The 19,849-nt window shown below is 43.3% G+C and overlaps 1 protein-coding gene across 1 annotated transcript; it reads left to right on the forward strand.

Annotated features, from left to right (window-relative positions):
• The first annotated feature begins 14,866 nt into the window (after positions 1–14,866).
• On the forward strand, positions 14,867–18,298 carry LOC136460702 (uncharacterized). Its single transcript, XM_066460300.1, has 3 exons — positions 14,867–17,235; positions 17,320–17,407; positions 17,495–18,298. Exons 1-3 carry the CDS (start codon positions 14,867–14,869, stop codon positions 18,296–18,298), a joined length of 3,261 nt encoding a protein of 1,086 aa, XP_066316397.1.
• Positions 18,299–19,849: the final 1,551 nt, after the last annotated feature.

Below are 19,849 nucleotides of genomic sequence, written 5' to 3' on the forward strand. Positions count from 1 at the left end.
AAGGAAACACATTTAATTGCCATAAAAAGAATCCTTAGGTATCTTAAGCACACACCAAGCATTGGCCTATGGTATCCCAAAAGAGCTATATTTGAATTAGTTGGCTATTTCGATTTGGATTATGCCGGTTGCAAAGTTGATAGAAAAAGCACATCTAGAGGGTGCCATTTGCTTGGTAGATCACTTGTGTCTTGGTCCTCCAAGAAACAAAATAGTGTGGCTTTGTCCATCGCCGAAGCGGAATACATTGCCGCGGGTGCTTGTTGTGCACAAATACTATACATGAAACAAACTTTGCTAGACTATGGTGTAGTTCTAGAAAAGGTACCACTTTTGTGCGACAATGAAAGTGTGGTAAGACTTGCAAACAATCTGGTTCAACACTCTCGCACCAAGCACATAGATATCCGCCATCACTTTCTAAGAGATCATGTTGCTAAAAATGATATATCATTAGAAGGTGTAAGAACCGAAGATCAATTAGCGGATATTTTCACTAAACCGCTAGATGAGGCTACATTTTGTAGATTGCGGAATGAGCTCAATGTGCTTGATTTTAGCAACTTCACTAAAAATTGAGCTTGTGTTGTCCCTTGCATTGCATTGTAATATACAACATGTTTAACGCTTTATAATGCATATAGGGCTTGTCTAACATGGTTAAGATAACCGCCGAAAAGCGTGTGAAGAAGCTTAACCTTGGATCAAACTTGACAAGCAACTAGATTTACTTACAAGTATTGCATATGCATGAATGTTGTTTTGTTGTTTTGTTCCATTTGCCCTCTTATTGCCTATTTTCTTAAAAAGAGCTATAGCCTAAGGCAAAATATTTTGAAAAATATGAGGGTTTGAGAGAGGTCACTCACATCAGTCCCAATTAGTGTTTATTTGGATCTTATTTGAGTTGGGACTTGATTGGAAATAGGCAGCGCAAAGGAACATTGAAGATTTGCTGGAAAAGAGTGACTAGACACTGCATCAGACTCTACAGTCCAGCGTCCGGTCAGTTCACAGGAGGTGAACTCACTGCGAAGGAGTGACCAGACTCTGTCTTTCAGTGTCTGGTCAGATGATGTCTCAGCGTCTAGTCGTGTGAAGAAGACGAAGGCTAAGTTGACTGGACTCTAGATGTGCCTGGTCGGTGTCCACCGGACACGTCCGGTCGTGATTCCAGAGGAATTAGACCTCTCTGGAATCAACAGGACACTGGGTGGTAGCGTCCGGTCGCTACCACCGGAGCGTCCGGTCAGTAGATATCATGCGGCATCAGGCCTCTTTCCTATTTTCTGTTTCTGACTCATGAGGGCCATCCTATTTAATCAAAGCACCGGTGATTTCTTTTGACCTAATCCACTACCAACATCGCCGTGCCCCCATTGTCCCATGCCGCCGCATCACGCTCTCCGGATTCACCACCCATGCGCCTCTAGCGACTTCCCACGCCGCCGAGCCCCGCACGCCTCAGCCCATGCTACGCTCCCCACACTGCCACACGTGCCCTAGTCCCTGTGCCACCATGCCAATCGAGTCACCACCAGCAGCGCCTCCCCATGCCACCGAGCCATGCCACCGTGCTAGCCCTACGCCAGCACATCCACTGCCTGAGCCCTTGTGCTCTGCTTGTACTCTAGTAGCCTAGCACCACCGTGACCTTGCACTGCAATCCTCGCCGTCGATTTCGCCAATTTACGCCATGCTTCGCGAACCCTAACCCTAGCTGGTTCCATGGTTCCCTGCGTGATGTCTCTTCTTTTCATCGGATCACTAGTTCGTCAGGTAGCAAGCCAGTCGTCTCTATTTTGTATCTACATTGCTTGCTCTCATAGGGTTTCACATCTATTAGATATATCATATTTATTTGTATATCTATCTATTCCATCATGCAGTGAGTCGGTGTCATTGAGGTGTCAGTGGCTGTTGTCAGTTAACTCGGGGCCAAGCTCATGAGTACGGATTAAGGCCAAGCCTCAAAAGTGTTAGTGGACAGTTGATCTTGTCAGCAGCAGTTTCTCTAGTTAGATCAGATGGCTCGCACCAAGAACGTTGGTGGTGGTCTAGGAGATAATGATCGGAGGCCTCCACCTCGCCTGCCTATAGGTCTTAAAGGCAAGGCGACAAAGAAGACTGCATCTAAGAAGAGGAAGTACCCTGATGCAGAGACAGCCAGAGCAGCTGCAGTTGCTGAGGCCGCAAAGCGTGCCGAGAGAGGAGGTGCCCACAGTGGAGTTGTCATTGTAGATCATCTGTCACCAGACGCGTAGGGCAGACTTAAGGAGATTGAGCATCTTCATGGTAGTCCATCTAGGACTATCATGATGGTAGGACGATGTCTTCCCATTGTGGATCCTCAGCCTCAGGGGGAGTCACAGCAGGAGTCATAGCCAACAGAGCCTTAGCTAGCTCAGGAGACACAGGAGGGACAGCAGTCACAGTAGCCTCAGGAGGGTGAGGAGGGCCAGCAGGTCGAGGAGGCTGAGGAGACCGAGCAGGCACCCCAGCCACAGCTACACCGCTCTAGTCGTACCCATGTTCCAGTCTCACCGAGGCCACCGACACAGCAGAGGGGATCACATCCACCTCCTAGACCATAGGGTCCGCCTCTAGTGACCCACCTTGACTTGAGGGCCGCCACGACCAAGTAGGTTCAGCAGCTTCGCTTCGTTGAGTTTGATGTGTGGTTTCCACCTAGGAGGGATGAGAGAGCAGCAGAGGGTTTCTACACGCCACTGCAGGAGGATTTCTATAATGCCTATCTGAACAGTGGAGCAGTCTTCAGATCTTAGAGAGTCTGCAGCATAGAGGCTATTGTCGCAGTAGTTGGAGAGCACATTCGCCCCTATCTTGCATATCTGCCAGGGCTGACAGATATGATTGGCCAGACAGGATTGTATGTACCATCTTTGTAACACCCTAGGTGTTTGTCACCAGTTAGGCAATGGGTTTGAGCTCAAACATGGCATGTTAAGTGGTGATGGAGATGTTAGGTCAAACATATGAAAGCGAGCCACCACTTAAACTTGGACCGTGCACCATTGCTTACATGCTGCCCTTTAAAAAATATGCTTGAGTAATTTTGGATGTACTTATTTCATGTGTCTCGCATCAACATCCATCTATATTGATCACTGGAAAAGTTTCATGAAGTTTGGAATCAAGAAGTCACATGAAATGACAAGTTATGTCCTTGCCTGAATTGTTTTATAAAGTGAATGGAATTCTAGATTGTCAACCAAACCTTGGAACCTTGCCCAAATGACTCTAATTGAACTCTACAACAAAAGTCATGAAGGGTTCGTGTTGAGCAGAGGTCAAGAAAATGCCGCAATTGGTCTAAATCTCTAATTTAAGCTTTACCGTGATGCTACTTTGACTTGGTTTGAACTATGGCTTAGAGTATTTGCATGGCAGTGGAACCTAAACAAAAGTTGAAGTTTGAGTGGAGTAGAACAAACTTTGTTTAATGCTCAAGAGCTAAATTAGTGCCTAGCTTAGTCAAATGCCGCTCACAATATCAAATCTAGTGCTGTTTTCAGGGTTCGAAAATCGGCCAAGTCTGGATGACTGAATTTTTGTATTTCAGTTTTCGTGTACCTATCTTTAGCGAATTATCGTTTGGAAACCGTTGAGAATTAGACGAGACTCCTTTAAGAAATATGGTAGTACACACTTAGCTCTAAGAAATAGTGCAATCGGTTGATCAAATCATTGATCAGCTGGAGAGTTATGAAGGGGAGAAAATCAAGTTTTAGTCATTTGTTTGCGGTGGTATTAGTAGTTCTCTCAGATTTTGAACTACTGAGCAGCAGCAATGGCCGATCGACTGCAGGGTCTCAACGCCGCGTGGCGCCCTCGCTCGCTTGCATGCTCGCCAGCTCGCCCCGTGTGCACGGTGTGGAGAAGCCGAGCGCCCTTTTCTTCTCTCTCCCTCTCATTCTCTGTCTCACTCTCGCTCTCAGCCATGGACAACCGAGCAGAGCACCATCGTTCTCTTTTCTCAGTGCCTCCTCGCTCACCACCAGCTGTAGCCACCATCTCCGCCTCATCCCCTCCACTTCACGCCCGCAGCGCCGTCTCCCAGGGCTTCCGGTGCAGCCAGCAACGCTGCCACCAGCAAGGTCGCTGCGGCCGCCGATGGCACACATGGCCTGGAGGCTATGGTCTGCTGCTGGCTGGCCCGAGACCTGGCGCGAGTGAGGCCCGACGCCGCCAAGCGCCAGCACGGGTTCCCCGGTGCTCCATCGCCACTCCACCGCCACCGACGAGCAGCCTCCGGCCGAAATCATGAGCTCCCCGATGACCTCCCTGCTTTGATTCGCGTCAGGGACCTCATCTTAAAATTCAAGGAAAGGGAGAGACCTAACTGCATAGTCTGTGACTCATATGAATAGTGTCGTTTGGATCTATTTGTTTTAAATCGGCTGGAACTTTGGAAATTCATAGTAAATTGTAGAAAAAATCCAAAAATAGCAAATGAAGACTTTTTGGAATACTTGTGAAATTCTCTATGCACTAGATCTATCATATGGCATGATTTAGTTTAAAGTTTTTACTGTAAAAATCAATTTGTGCAGTTAGGTTTGTACTACAAGTTGTGTCTTGTCTTTTTCATAACTGTAGTTCTTTTCCTCAAATAAATGTGAAATTTTTATGGAGTGCTCATCAGGTGATTTTTGTTGTCTGCTAAAAATGTTGGGAGTTTAGGATTTATATTTTAAGAGTTATAAAAATAACAAATGCCCTGTATTGCCTTGCTCCAACTCTAAACAGTTCTGCATGTTTGAATTAATTGGCTCAGTTAAGTTATGAATCATGACTTGATGAAAATACATGAGTTGTAGTACTTTTATTAAGATTTTCAAAAAGCTAAATATCATGATTTTTGGTTAAGTAGATCTTGAGTTATACTTTCTTAAATCTCTGTGGCTGTTTCTGCCCAAACCCAGAGAGGGTTTCCTTGTTCTTACTGTGGGGCCTTCTTAATAGTAGAATTAGCTTTATGTGTTTACAACAAAGTTGTTTAGAATTTGCTAAGATTTCTAAAAAGTCTAGAACCACATTTATTGGACATGTATAACTCCATTTGTAGCTATTTGAAGTGACATGTTAGTTTCTGTCCATGTTTTAGACAGAGATGTAATTATTGGATGAATTGGCCTTGTTATCTGTAGAATCATCTTAAGATGATAATAATAAAGTTGTAGATAACTCACTTAAACATCTTGTGGTAAATTTTCATGGCTTTTGGCCAAATAATTTGTGAGTTATGAATGTTCTAAGTTGGTCTTCAGAAATTGTAGTTCTCTGGAATTTCTGGACCAGATTTGATAAATGTGACTGTTTGACCCTTTTATCTTGGGAATCATGCTGGGATGATTACAGATGAATTGTAGAAAATTTGATAAGCTTTCCAGAATGTCTTGTTGCATGGCTATTGGATTTGTATAACTCTAGTTACGATCCAAACATGAAGCTATTGTTTCCAGTCCAGAAATAGACATATGCTAGTTGTGGTTGTTTACTCCATGTGTTGCTAAGTGTGGCTTATGCCCTTGTTGATGGTCAAGTTATGATACTTGTGACCTTGTTAAACTTGTGTCATGCTTGATGTGCTTGCTCTTTATGGTTAGTTGTGTGATGTTAGTTAAATAGCTATTGGTGTCTATGTCTTACATAATCTTGTGTTGGTCTTGAATGCTTATGTGAGGCATCTTGTGTTACCATTCATCACATTCATACACATGCATCTTGTGTTACCATTTATCAGACATGATCTCATGTTGCTGCTCGACAAGACCAAATCTCAGGTTAATCATTATCTGGTAATCACTTGGTGGACACAAGGCGTATATGGAAATTCAGCAAGAGTCTCCTGCTTAGTTGCCTTTGGCAGTTAGGCTATGCTCTCTTGCACTGTGTTTTAATCTTCGGATCCCCTGCTTGTTGACTCCTAACCTTGTGACTACCTTTGTTTGCTATCCCTCCTTCGCATAGTGCTTGCTCCTATGCAACCCAATTTGTGCCATGTGAGATTTCTTGTGGGTTGTATGTTCAGTAATGGTGCCACAATTAGTGATCTACGGTGCCACGACGAAACCGAGAGCCCCCTGTGGGTGCACACACAAGGCTGTGATGCTTGGCACGCGCTGGTATGGAGGTTTCTAGTCACGATCCATTATAGAACTACTCTGATATGTTATTCTCATGTGAGCTCTTCCTTGGTTATCTCTCCTTATCATGGTAGAAGATCTGTATGTTGAATCAGATGCAATAGGACTTCCTTCTAGAGTTGTCCAATGGTTAACCTTTGAAGAATAGGTCACTAACAGACTGCAAGAGATGGTAGACAAGTGACTCTACTTAACGGTCCCTGTAATGATGTCAGTCATCTAGTGAACAACTTATGTCCTTCTCATTGGATCAGAAAGGCACACAACACTTAATGTTGGACAAGTTATTAGTCAGATAATAATCGAACGTCACATTATGATTATGACCTGGCTATCCAAGTCTTGATCATTATGTGCATGCGGATCGCACAGTCGAGATCAACCATCTCTAGTGTGACCCCTTGCCTGCTGACTTCGATGGCGACCATCTGTTATGCGTCAATCACAACTATTGTTGGCAAGAGTGCAGATTTAGAACTTTTAGTGTTGAGAGACAACTGATTAGTTACTAGTCGGAAGCTTAACCTCCAGCTAGGTGATAACTTTTTGCTAATTACGAAGGCTATGTCTCACAGAGCAATGTAACAGCAAGCCATTTAGCAATGCAACTACTACTTTGTTTTCCAAAACCTATGCTATCAAGTCAATTCCATCTTGGACAATCACACAGATATTACAAGACGTTATATCGGGTACGTAAGGAGCTAGCGAAAGCACGTCCCTAGTTTCAGTCAGCATCTGTGCCCCTAGGTGCCCCTAACACATGTGTCTAGACTCTATTGGAAGAAGTGCCGAAGGATATATAGGAATGGTTCCTTATCTCTGTAGGACAGTCCCTCCGTGAAGAGTATGCTTTGTGTCCTGAAAACATAGCCACAAGTCCAATGCTTGTGCGTAGTCAAGTTGGTGTCTAGAACGATGGTTGAAGTGTTACCAGAGAAGCATGTGAGGAAAACTCTAGCCTCCATCCTCAGCTAGGGAAAGGCTGCTGCTGCTATGAGAAAGGTTAGAGAGTGCAAAACACACACCTCAACATGTGAAGCAAAGAAAAGGGAGAACACGAAAACTATCCAAATTTTGTGGCACTAAACCGGTTATCTTCAAGCCGGCGATTCATGACTCAAACGAAGTTGGATTGACCCCAAACTTGGTGATCTCATTCCTTGCTTAGGACCCTTCAATTTCTTAAGTTGGTTTGAGTATTGATTGAGTAAAACATCGGATTTGAGAGATATCTTGTCGGCTCGGTTTGTTGCCATTTCGGAACAGAGCAATTTTGGTAGATGAATTGTTTGGTTGGTCAAACGGTGTCCGGTTGAGTTGAATTTTGGTGAGCAGTTAGAAGACACATGGATCTACATGGCCACCAAAATTTGTGCATATTGGAGCAGTAGTTTGTGTGATATGAATAGAAAACAAAAGGGTATAGAATCTGCAATTTTGCTGTGACTACGATCATCATTTGCATTAGACGGTTGTGTTTGTCATTCATGCCAAGAAATTACAACTTGTAGGTGTATTGCTGTTAGACAACCTTCCATACCCTTGAGAAGACTAATTGCACCCCTATGTGCCTTGCTTTTGCCCTCTTAGATCAGCAATGCGTGAGCAGTCAAGGTGTTCTAGAAGCCAAATTGTGCCCTTGCAATTCGAAAGTAATTGGAAAGGTGTCAAACCATAGATTTTTGGATTATGGTTTTTGAGATATTGATTGGCCTAAGAATGGAAGCCTCGACGTCAAATATAGTTTAAGAAGGCTGGTTTTGCTACGATGCAAGTCAACCCAACTTACTATGCAACTGCACCACGAAGGCAAATTGTACTCAACCTGCTTGGTAGTGAACTAGTCCCTAGTTTTGTGATTACTTGCAACTTGTGTTGTCCTCCAAGCCTCGCTAACATCCTTCTACATCAATGGTTCTCCAATGTTGACATGCCTTTGGTACCTTATATGTGTTTTTACCCAAGAGGTTGCATCAGATTCAACCCAGATCACTGTTGCAACTTGGATCCAAAGGCTCCCTAAGGAATGATCATCGAGAACATTGAGCCGATAGAGTCAGCTACTATGTTTACCACTCACTCAGCAGACTCAGACCATACAATATTGTTATCAGAGAAAGAGCACTGCACACATGGAACATTATGTAGCTTTCCATCAGTTGACATCTAAGTGATTGCACCGCTACAACCAGTTTGAATATTGGTTAACTAGCTTCTCATACCCTCAAAGGATGTTTACCCTATCTATGATCACATCCTTTATGAAAAGTTGTGCTCAAGCCACTTTTGTAGAGAACTGCTTTTCAAACCTTGGGAACAAATATAGCACCGTTGCAAGGAATATCCGTCAACAGACTACGGTCTAGTGCAAAGTCCATAAGGTCCGTGCTATATCCACTAGGGAAGTAGATGTTACAAGTATTTAGTATACACTTGTATCACTCTTCATACATCAAGGACAAAGTACGCAGGACAGTGCTATCTTGGATTTCTTCCAATGTAACAATGCTTTATGGACGCCAACGAAGGAGATTCTTCAGACAACAGCTTACGACGAAGAGCAAGTATCAGAAAGTGTCGTGACCAAATTAGCCTCTCTGATACTCTGAGGTTAAGTAGCCTAATGCTATCACTGACACTACAAAAATTTGGGCTTTGTATGACAAAGGCAAATTGTCACGGTAAGTACATAATTTGTCATAAAAAGCATCTTATGATGAAAAGGCAGCGTCACGCCGATCGTCATATAACGACCGTCACATAATGTACCTCGTGACGATACCATGGAGAACCGTCACAAAATGTGGTTACCTTTTATGACTGTGTGTTTCCAGCGTCACATATTAGTTATCTTTTATGACGGCTGTGCTCGTCACATATTGGATAGTCAACACGTCACTTTATGTACGTGCCATCACAAATGATTCGGTGGAAGACATGTTTGGATGGGTTTTTGCGACGCCACAATAGCGTCATATATACAATTTTATATTTTGTGACAACTATATTTCGTCTTGTTTTGGATGGTAGTTTGATGCATTTTGAGATGACTGCATGGTGTCACAAGTTGTCTTCATTCATGACAAGCGTGGCATGCATATTCAGTGACGACACAGATCTTTCATCACATCTCACAAAAGCATAATACACATATATCATCCAATCCATCATCCACAGAATGCACTGAAGCCATCATCCACATGATTGACATCACAGGTCATAAATCATACACACTTGTTCCAGCCACACATTGTTATCATCCACAAACATGCATACATATAAGTTTCTGGTTGCAGGTTACCACACATTGTTCCAGCACACTTGTTCCACCACATAGTTTCAGGTCACCAACATAATAGATAAATAGATAGCACATTGGACTGACAAAGTTCCAACCACACAGAGTAAGTTCTAGCTAGGTAGCAATAACATAGGCAAAAGCCTCATCCTGCGAAACTACATTCATACCTACCTCAATCTTTCTGAAGTTTGAGGATAGCTCGCAGCAGTGCATTAGTCTCTTCAAACTTGGTATTCATCCCCTTCACTTCCTCTTGAGTCTGGCGCAGCAAACTTTGGTTTTCTTGGAGTGTGGCCTGCTGAGCTTGAAGCTGTGCTTGCAATTCTTCCTGCTTCCTAGCAGCTTCATCTCTTTCAGCTTGAAGTCTTGCCTCAAACTCAGCTTGAAGGCGTGCATGTGCTGCTGTCGATGAGGCTTGGCCAGTCTTCGACAGTCTAGGGACACCAATGTTCGGAAGAAAGGTGGATGAATGGCTGAGACTTTCAGCAACAATAGTGGAGGGAGACTTTTGTGCTTCTCCTTCTTCTGGCTCTCTTTCCTTCTCTGCCACCATTTGTTCCTACATAAAATGAATGCAGTTAATAACAAGGACATAGAACAGTACAGAAGCAGGCATTTACTTGAGTACAGTAGATGTATCCAATCATTTAGGAACTTACATATATTTCATCTGCAAGAGGAGTACGACCACTTTGGCGACTAGTCATGCACTCCCCAAAGAAATCAATAGCATCTGGTTCCATGTTGTTGTACTTAGGCCTTTGCAGCATGTTAAAAGCAGAAGATATAAGAGTAGCCATGAATTATATGTACATGCCAAACACCAAGATGCCAAAATATGTATGCACTAGACATCATACTAGTTTTTGCCTAAGTATTTGCCTCTAGATTTTTTATGCCAACAACAAATACAATCACTAACAGTCAACTAATTTCTGACAGTTGGAGAAAAACAACTCAGGATTATGCATCAATCCAACCTGGACAGATCAAGAAGAATAACTTGGCCTAATCAACACCTACTACTACTATTGATGAGCATCTCTGATGACATAACAATTTGTATTGCAGATTTCAGTTTGAAATGGTCAACTTAAGAGATTAGGAGCATAAACACCTACTGATTATAGCTCACTCAGCACAGCGCAAATATTATGAACATGGGAGCTCATCTCAGAAATCATAGGGCCAAAGCCACAATCAACTACAAAATCAGAGCTCATCTCAGAAATCAAAGGGCCAAAGCCACAATCAAATACAAAATTAGAGCTCATCTCAGAAATAAGTGGAGCAAGTGCTAACTTGATAGTCCACAAGCACATGGTAATTACTAAGCTACAAATGTCCCATCTTTCAAGCTAATTATACAAAAGACATAGTATCTATACCAGGCTATATCGATGGGCAATATATGACCTAGCTCCAGTCTTTTGGTGCAGCTGCACTTGGCCTCGGTTAACTTTATTCTTAGCAGATTTTTCCTGCACCACAAATGCAATAAAGAGTTGTCATTCACATGCACAGGTTGCATTGCATAATAACAAAAGGAGATAATTCAGGCATGGACCTTATTCTTTGGGTCACACCAGTACTCTACCAACTTTACCCACTCCTCTTTCTTCATCTTTGGTGGAGGCTGTTTGTCCAAGAGCTGTTCCATTGTGAGTGTAGGGTCAAAGTACTTCGTTTTCAGGTGATACCTCTACTGCCTTACTCCCTTCTTGATGATATCAGTGCATGTAGCTTTGCTTGGTCCCTCGTTCTTAATATCCACATCCAACCTTGACTGCAGTCACACATATGAGATATTAGACATAATTTTTGACATGGTAGTGGAGTAATGAAAGGAAGTATTTGGAGTGAAATAGCTATCTTACCGCCACTTTCTCAAGCACTTTTGTTATTTGTGTCGGTCCCGCATCTTTTTGATATAGCTTCCAAGATGTTAAGATAGGCAGGTTGTCTCTCAGGGCAACACCAGTTTCTGATGCCAGCTTCGCTGCCTGAAGTGGTACATTAGGTCTTTTCTTCCCTTCAGCCACCTGGATAGCCAACTTCTTTCCTCTATTTATCATCTTCTCTAAGCCATGACCCATGGTTTTCTTACGGACATTCTTTTGGCGCGCTGCATTAGCAAATATTGATCAAAATGTGTTATTAAAGCAGTAACAATTGTAGATAATGATTGGAGAAACAAATGCTTGGCAGTATGTATTGTTTACCTGGAACTAAGTCATCACTTGGTTCTCCTTCACATGTATTACCCTCTGAATTAGCAGCATCAAATTGCTCAGCTGACTCATTGATGTCATTGCTTTGCCTAGAGCTCTGGCCACCTAGCGAGGTGTCTGTTGGGATTGGCTGGTTAATACTAGTTGCGGGAGTCATTTGCCTTGACTGAGACATGGTAATAGTGGGTCTAGGAGTATGCTTAGGGTTAGCACCAGGCGAAGACATGGCTGCACTTTGCCTGGTGAATCTAGGAGGACTAGGCATTGGCTTTGCAGTAGGCATAGACATGGCTGGACTGGTCCTAGTATGCTCAGGGTTAGCACCAGGCGAAGACATGGCTAGACTATTTGTGGTCTTAGTTGGATTACTAGGCACTGTGCTAGTAGTCTCTGTGGTGTTGCTGGTGTTTGGTGTGAGGTGGCCTTGTAGTTGGCTGGCACTAGAGATGGCAATAGGTTTGGGGTTGGCTTTGGAAGTGTTCTTAGGAGGCAAGGGATTTCTTATCCTAGGTGGTGGATGGCCTCTAGGCGAAGGCATGGCTGCACTTTGCCTAGTGAGTTTTATTAGCGTCCGCAGTTCTTGCTGGTTGGCAGCCGCCATTGTTGCTGCCTTTTGCTTCTTCTGAGGGCGAGTTCCTGGAACCATCGCTCCTACCTGCCAAGAGAAACATGCATCTTAGTAATGAACAAAGAAGTGTCAAGTAGCATAATTAAGTACAATGAACTATATGTTTGAAATAGATATACCATAAACTTGTTAGTTGGCCTAGTAATGCATCTCACCTCGGTATTGACCTCATTATTGAGGTCATCGTCATAGCCATCATCAGTGTCAGATTGTTTATCAACATCAGAGGAGGGGTCATATTCAATGTCAGATTCTAGATTGTCAGATTCTGAATTCCCCCTGCCCTTTTCCTTTTTTGATATAACTTCTCTAATAGACTGAGCTAAGATTGGAATATCGAAAGACTTAAAAACTTCCTGAACATGCTTTACATTCTCATCCCTCTTCTACTCATAACTGGTTTTTGTCATTTCCTCTATTACTTAGTACGATGAAATGTAGAAAGAGCAGAAACTAGATTTAGTTTCTGTAAAAGGAGTTGAAGAAATAACTAACACATCAGTACTCTGTTAAATAGTAAAAAGAAGGCAAAGTATCAAGGATGCTACAAGCGGGCTCACCAAGTGTCAGCGTGTAGCCGGCGAGGCAGACGACATGGCGCGGAGCCACAGCGGTAAGCACACACCCTGTGGTGGACGGGTGCCCTATGAGCCGTGGATGTCGTCGGGGCAGCGTGAGCTATGGATCTGGCCTCCGGCGTTGGGGTGGTTCCGGCCTCCGGCGTCGGTGCTGACGGAGTCCGGGAATGGATCCAGCGTCGGCGCTAACGGCGTCGGGGTGGCGGCGGGGTGCTGTTAGGTTTTGGGGAGGGAGGAGGAGGCCATGGTATGCGCGAGGAGGAGTAGATCCTGGCCGGGGATGGAGGGGATGGGTGGCGGTGCGGTGGCTTGGTAGGCGGCGGTGCGGCGGTGTGGCGGTGCGGGGATGGAGGGGAGTGGACTGTGGTGCCCAAGAGGATAAGGTAGGAGGGGAAATTTTGGTCTGACGCGGGAGTGGACTGTGGTCACAGCCAACGCGTAGGAGAGCGGGCGGTGGAGGTAGCCAATTTTGGTCTGGCGCGGTGGGTCCGCTGTGTCGGTGGCAGAATGCAGCACTTGCACTGTTCTGTCCTAGCGCGGTGGGGCCCCTATGTCAGTCATAGAAACAGTATTATTACGAAATCAAATACATTTTTGGGGTACTAAATGATTCGAACTGGAAAAATGGTAAGAAACAAAGTTGTTCAGCGCATCGAGATCTACCATTTGTATTTCTGACATTTTTTCAGTTGACTTTGTTTAGAGAGTTCAAACTTTGAATTTGGAAAATTTTAAACTTGAAACTCAAATTTGAGGTACTAAGTAATTCCAAATGACAAAGTCATGAATACAAAAGTTGAACTATAAGAGAGAGATAAGTAGAATTTGAGAACAAAGTTTTAATCACTTTGTCATATGAAAAAATGGTCTATACAAAATTTTTAGATGTTGACGAGTTGTTCAATTTTTGTATTCATGACTTTTTCATTTGAAATATTTTTTAGTGTCTAAATGTGGTTTGTTTTTGTCACTTTTTTGAAATTCAAAGTTGTTAGTGTTCAATTTTTGTTACATTCAAATATGACCAAACTCAATGCAACTAATGGATACATCATGATTTTAGAAAATTTTAGAAAAAAACATCAAATTTGGAGCATGTATGTGGGAGTAATACTAGTTACAATTTTTTGCCAAAGATCAAAAAAAGAAATGAGCTTTGCACAATGAAGGCCTAAATACCATGAAGGCCCCACCTGTCATAGAAAGTTTGCTCCACTAAGACACAAATGTGTTGAGGCCGGCCACATCTGGCCACCTGCTCCTCGCCGACCACCCCCACCTGCTCCATAGCCGGCGACCCCTATCCCACCTGCTCCTCGCCGGCGACACCGTACCCCACGTGCTCCTCGCTGGGGCTCGATGAGCGCGCGCTAGGGGGCGACCGCGTGAAGCTACTCCTCCTCTCAGGTCCCAGCGCGCTGACCTCGACTGCTCCCTTGCCTAGATGCCTGCTCCTCCTCTCAGGTCCTAGCGTGTCGCCGGTCGGCTGCTCCTCGACCATGTGCTTGCTGCAGCCAAGCCGACCAAAGCAGCTGCTGCAGCCTCGCCGGCCAGAGGAGCTGCTGAAGCCTCGCCGGCCACCACAGCTGGTGCATCTCCGGCCAGCCAGAGGAGCTACTGAAGCCTTGCAGCCCAGCCCATCTGCTTGCCACTGGCTCGGCAGCCATTGTTCAAGGTTGATTTTTCAACATATATGAAGCATAAACATAATTTGTCCACATCATGATTTTTAAATTCTTGGCATTTACATTGTCCAGATGGATAGGAGCTGGGTTTATAACAGTGCGCCATTTACTCCCGCCTATATGGATGGTGTTGAACAGTTCATGGCACATGTCAGAGCTAGATATAGGCCTCATGAGGAAATCAAGTGCCCATGCCGCAAATGCCTGAACCAAAGAGATAAAAGTCAAGCTGAGGTACAAGAGCATATATAAATCAATGGTATTTCTAAAATGTACACAAGTTGGATTCACCATGGAGAGGGAGATAATGATGTTGTACAAGATGGAGAACTCCCTGTTGTACCTGAAGATATGTCATGGGATGGAAATGACCAGGCTCCACTTGATGATGAAGGACAAGCTAAAGATGTCATATTAGATGATAGTGAACGGGGAGTTCAGGGTTTGATTCAAGATCTGTACACCGCAGCAAGCCATGGCATCGGTGCCAACTTATATAAGCAAATCATGGAAGAGGCAAAGCATGAACTTTATCTAGGTTGCACCGAGGAGTCTAGGCTAAGTTTCATTATTAAAATGCTGCATATAAAAGTGTACAATCGGATAACAAATTCTGGGTTTGATGCAATGCTTGAGTTGCTTTCAACATCATTCAAAAATGTGACCGGCCTCCCTAAGTCCTATAATGAAATGAAAGCTCTACTTCAGAAGCTTGGTTTTGGTTATGTTTCTATTCATGTGTGCAAGTATGACTGTGCCTTATTTTGGAAAGACCATGAAGAGGATGATCATTGCCCAGTTTGTGGCTTCACAAGATGGAAAGTGAACAAGGAGGGCAAAAAGAAAGTTCCTCACAAGGTCCTCCGTTACTTTCCAATAATTCCACGCCTCCAAAGGCTTTTTATCTCAAAGCAGCAGTCACAATATGCAAGATGGCACAAGGAAAAGAGGGTAGCAGTTGAGAATGAAATGAGACATCCTGTTGATGGAGAAGCTTGGAAAGAATTTGATGATACTTTCAAGTCTTTTGCAGATGATCCTCACAGTTTGAGGCTTGCCATTGCTACTGATGGATTTAACCCATTTGGTCAGATGACCAATTCATATAGCATCTGGCCAGTGATAGTGGTTCCATACAATTTTCCACCATGGATGTGTATGGACCAATCCAATTACATGCTTGCTTTACTAATTCCTGGCAAAAAATCACCGGGCAAAGATTTCCATGTGTTCATGCAGCCTTTGATAGCAGACATGCTAACTCTTTGGAATGGTGTCCCTACTTATGATGCATATGAAGGCAAAGACTTCAGTCTACGTGCAGCGATTCTGTGGGGAATCCATGACTACCCTGCATTAGGTACCATGTCAGGCAGAAGCACTAAGGGTTACTTCGCATGTGTGCACTGTGATGAGAATCCATGCTCCGAATGTCTGACCAACAAAATTGGATTCATAGGCCATAGACATTTCCTCCCAAACAACCATTCGTGGAGGAAAAATAGATCTTTCAATGGCCACCATGAAAATAGGGAGCAGCCAAGGAAATTTAGTGCAGATGAGGTTATGGCAAGGTTGGATGAAGTTTGCTATGTTCCTGGCAAGAATCCAGATAAGCCAAAATCAAGAAAACGACGCCGTGGTGGAGAACCAGTATGGCATCTGAAGGTTAGCTTGCATGATTTGCCATACTGGTCAAAATTGAAGCTACAGTACAACCTTGATGTTATGCACATAGAGAAAAACATATGTGAAAACATTTTGTCAACTCTACTTAATATTCCGAACAAGACAAAGGACACAATTGCTGCTAGAGTAGATTTGGAAGAAAGAGGTATAAGAAAAGAGCTTCATTTGTTAGATGACACTGGTGCTGCATCCTCAAAGCCAAGAGGTTGTTACGTTCTAACACCAGAAGCAAAGAAGAAGTTCTTGCAATTTGTGAGCAATGTTAAGTTTCCAGATGGCTATGCCTCCAATATATCAAGATGTGTCAATATGGAGGGAGGAGGATCAATGCATGGGCTGAAAACACATGACTATCATATACTACTGCAGTGTATTTTACCAGCTGGCCTTCGTGGTTTGGTGCAAAAAGACGTATATGAAGTAATTGCTGAGTTGGGTAGGTTTTTTAGACAACTTTGCTCAAAAACTCTAAAGGTTGATGCACTAAAACAAATGAAGGAAGATATTTTGCTTATCCTTTGTAAGCTAGAGAAAATTTATCCTCCTGCATTCTTCGATGTTATGGTTCACCTAGCAGTTCACTTACCTAATGAGGCACTCCTTAGGGGACCGGTGCAGTATGGATGGATGTACCCTATTGAGAGAAGATTGGGCACCTTTAAGTGTTTCGTCCGCAATAAAGCAAGACCTAAAGGTTCTATTGCAGAGGCATACACTACCTATGAGTGTATGACCCAGTGCTCAACATATTTCAATGACATTATTAATAGGTTCACTAGGCCTGAAAGATACTTGGATGGAGAAAAGAACATCTCACCCAATGGTTACTCTATTTTTGGTCATGGTGTTAACCTATTGGGTGCTTCAAAACTTCATTATGAAGACAAAGACTATGACTCCATGGTTTGGTTTGTTCTAAATAACTATGAAGAGGTTGATGAATACAAAGAGTGAGTAATTGCTATAATTTCATTTGAGCCATCTTTATTCAAAACAAGTGTCACAAAAAGACTAACTATCTTCTTCCTTTGTAGCATGTATAGGGCAGAATTAGAACAACAAGAGGTCAACGATGTTGAAAAAATGATGTCAACACAATTCGCTGCATGGTTTGAGAATCATGTGTGTGCAGCTTCTACAACATGACTTAATAATTTATGATACAATACACTCTGAAACTCAATAATTTTGTATGTTTACAACCTGCAGATTACGAAATTGAAATATGAAGGCACAACACATGTTGATGAAGACCTATACTCACTAGCATGTCGGCTGGATCCGCGAGTGCATTCATACATGGCCTGCATAATCAATGGGGTACGGTACCACACTATGGCTCGTGACGAACACAAGAAGACACAGAACTCCACCATCAAAACTGCAGGTACTCACGGTGGTGACACAATTGACTTCTATGGGACAATCACATACATTATTGAGTTGAGTTACAGTAAGAATAGCAAAGGGCATAGAACTGTTATCTTATTACGGTGTGAATGGTACAATCTAGAGGGAAAGACATACCAGCTGAAAGATGATGGTTACTTCAAGAGCATAAATAGCCAAGGCCGATGGTATAAGAATGATCCTTTCATTATAGCCACTGATGCTTCACAAGTATTTTTCTTGGAAGATACAAAGTTAGGTCCATGTTGGCGAGTGGTACAAGAATTTGGCCACCGACATATATTTGATGTTGAAGAGACCGACACAAACCAACCAATCCATGAACAAGTACAGATGAGATGTCAGGAGGCATACCAAGAGGAGCATACTTCATCAAGAGATGGTGCAGTGGGAGACATTCATCCTGATATGGATTTGTTGCGCATGGATAATGAACCAGGCAGCCCTGTTAGTAGAGACCTCGTCGAGAGCATCCGTCGACAAAAACATACAACTCAAGGTGATGAAACATACGGCGATGATGAAGATGAAGATGAAACCTACCTTGAGTACCATAGTCCTAAAGAAGGCAATACTTCAGGAGAAGACAGTGATGATGACTGACCTTTGCATTTCTGGAGATTTGTGAACCATGAACTTTTCTATTATTGATATTGTTGTATTTGAATTATGCTACTACATTTATATCTGAATTATGAAATTGTAAGACCTTATATGCAATGACTCTGTTTTCAGTGGATGGAAGTTACAGTGCCCAGATTTCATTCACATGATGCAAGTTATATATAGTGCCCAGACTTCATTCACATGATGCAAGTTATATATAGTGCCCAGATTGTTGTGTTTTCATGACACATGATAATGTCATGTAATGCCCAGAATCTATCATGGAATGTACAGAATCTGTCACAAAATGTATAGCCTAGAAGTTACAGACATGCTGCCAAAAAATCATTCCACACAAGTAAATCATCATAAGCAAAAGGGATCTTTATTTCCAACATACATCAGAAATGTACAGGTTACACAAGAGAAGTCCAAGAGCACGAAGGCCCATATTTTCATACCAACTACAAATACACCCTGGACAGCAGGTTCACTACATGTCCTAGCTAGCCTACTTCATCATCATAGCCAAAAGCATATCAAATGTGCCAAACATATCCAACCCACTTCACAGCATGTCCTGCTACATCATCATTGCCTACTTCAACATTACAATTACAACCAAAAGAATGGCCAGCACCAGGAATGTTACATTTAGACAACCACAGACAAGACAAATGTAGCTTCCCATGCCTTCCCTGTTCTTGCCAACCATTTCCTTCACCTTGTTCAGACTCTGCTCTAAGCTATCAATTTTTCCAACAAGCTCAGGAACTTTAGTTGTCGAAGCTGCTGCAATGGTAGAAGCAACTGATGGTAGATAACCATTATCAAGAAGGAACACCACATATTCTTCCTCAAACCAATACCTAGCACATGTCCCCTGCATCCAAATTTAAACAACAGGGAAATTAAAATCAATACACTACATCAACTGAATGCTAAAAACACTACCATTCTCAAGCATGCTCATTCAAACAAGATTGAAATGATTATAACACTGGCAATTTGATAGTTCTTCCTAGGGCACTTGAAATATCTCTTTCCAAAGTTCAACCCAGACTGCGTGGTATTGGCAGCAAAGACCCTGACATCCTTGCAATCTGGGCACATAATCAATGGCAACCCGCTCACATCATCAATCAGCATCTCTAGATCGATGGCCGTGGGCAGAGGAGCTGCAGCAACAACAACAAGGGGTGTGGGTTGCAGGGCAACCCTAGCTGCGCTAGACCGCCTAGTGCAAGTGGTAGACGATGACACCTGAGACATGAGCCCTGATTGATACACAAGAAATTGATTAGGAATTGCACATTGGATTGACAGTAGAGCAATGAGCAGAAGAAAGAGGAATGGGGAGGGGGATGAGGGTGCCACAGCCGAGCAAATGGAGGCGAACGAGGAGGGGATTGATGGCGACACTGCCCACCATGCGCCACCACCTACCAACCTGAGGCAGTGGCGACGTTCACTGGTGATCTACGCTCGCCGGCTGTCCTAGCGGCGGATCTCGCGCTGCCTCAGCCCACTGCCTCACCGTTACCTAGG

The sequence above is a fragment of the Miscanthus floridulus genome, chromosome 6, assembly GCF_019320115.1.
Source record: "Miscanthus floridulus cultivar M001 chromosome 6, ASM1932011v1, whole genome shotgun sequence".
In the NCBI taxonomy this organism is placed as follows: domain Eukaryota; kingdom Viridiplantae; phylum Streptophyta; class Magnoliopsida; order Poales; family Poaceae; genus Miscanthus; species Miscanthus floridulus.

Coding starts and splice junctions, on each gene's coding strand:
- LOC136460702 (XM_066460300.1), top strand. CDS start 14,867: ATGTACACAAGTTGGATTCACCATGGAGAGGGAGATAATGATGTTGTA. Junction 17,236..17,319: donor GAGGTTGATGAATACAAAGA/GTGAGTAATTGC, acceptor CTTCCTTTGTAG/CATGTATAGGGCAGAATTAG. Junction 17,408..17,494: donor CTGCATGGTTTGAGAATCAT/GTGTGTGCAGCT, acceptor TACAACCTGCAG/ATTACGAAATTGAAATATGA.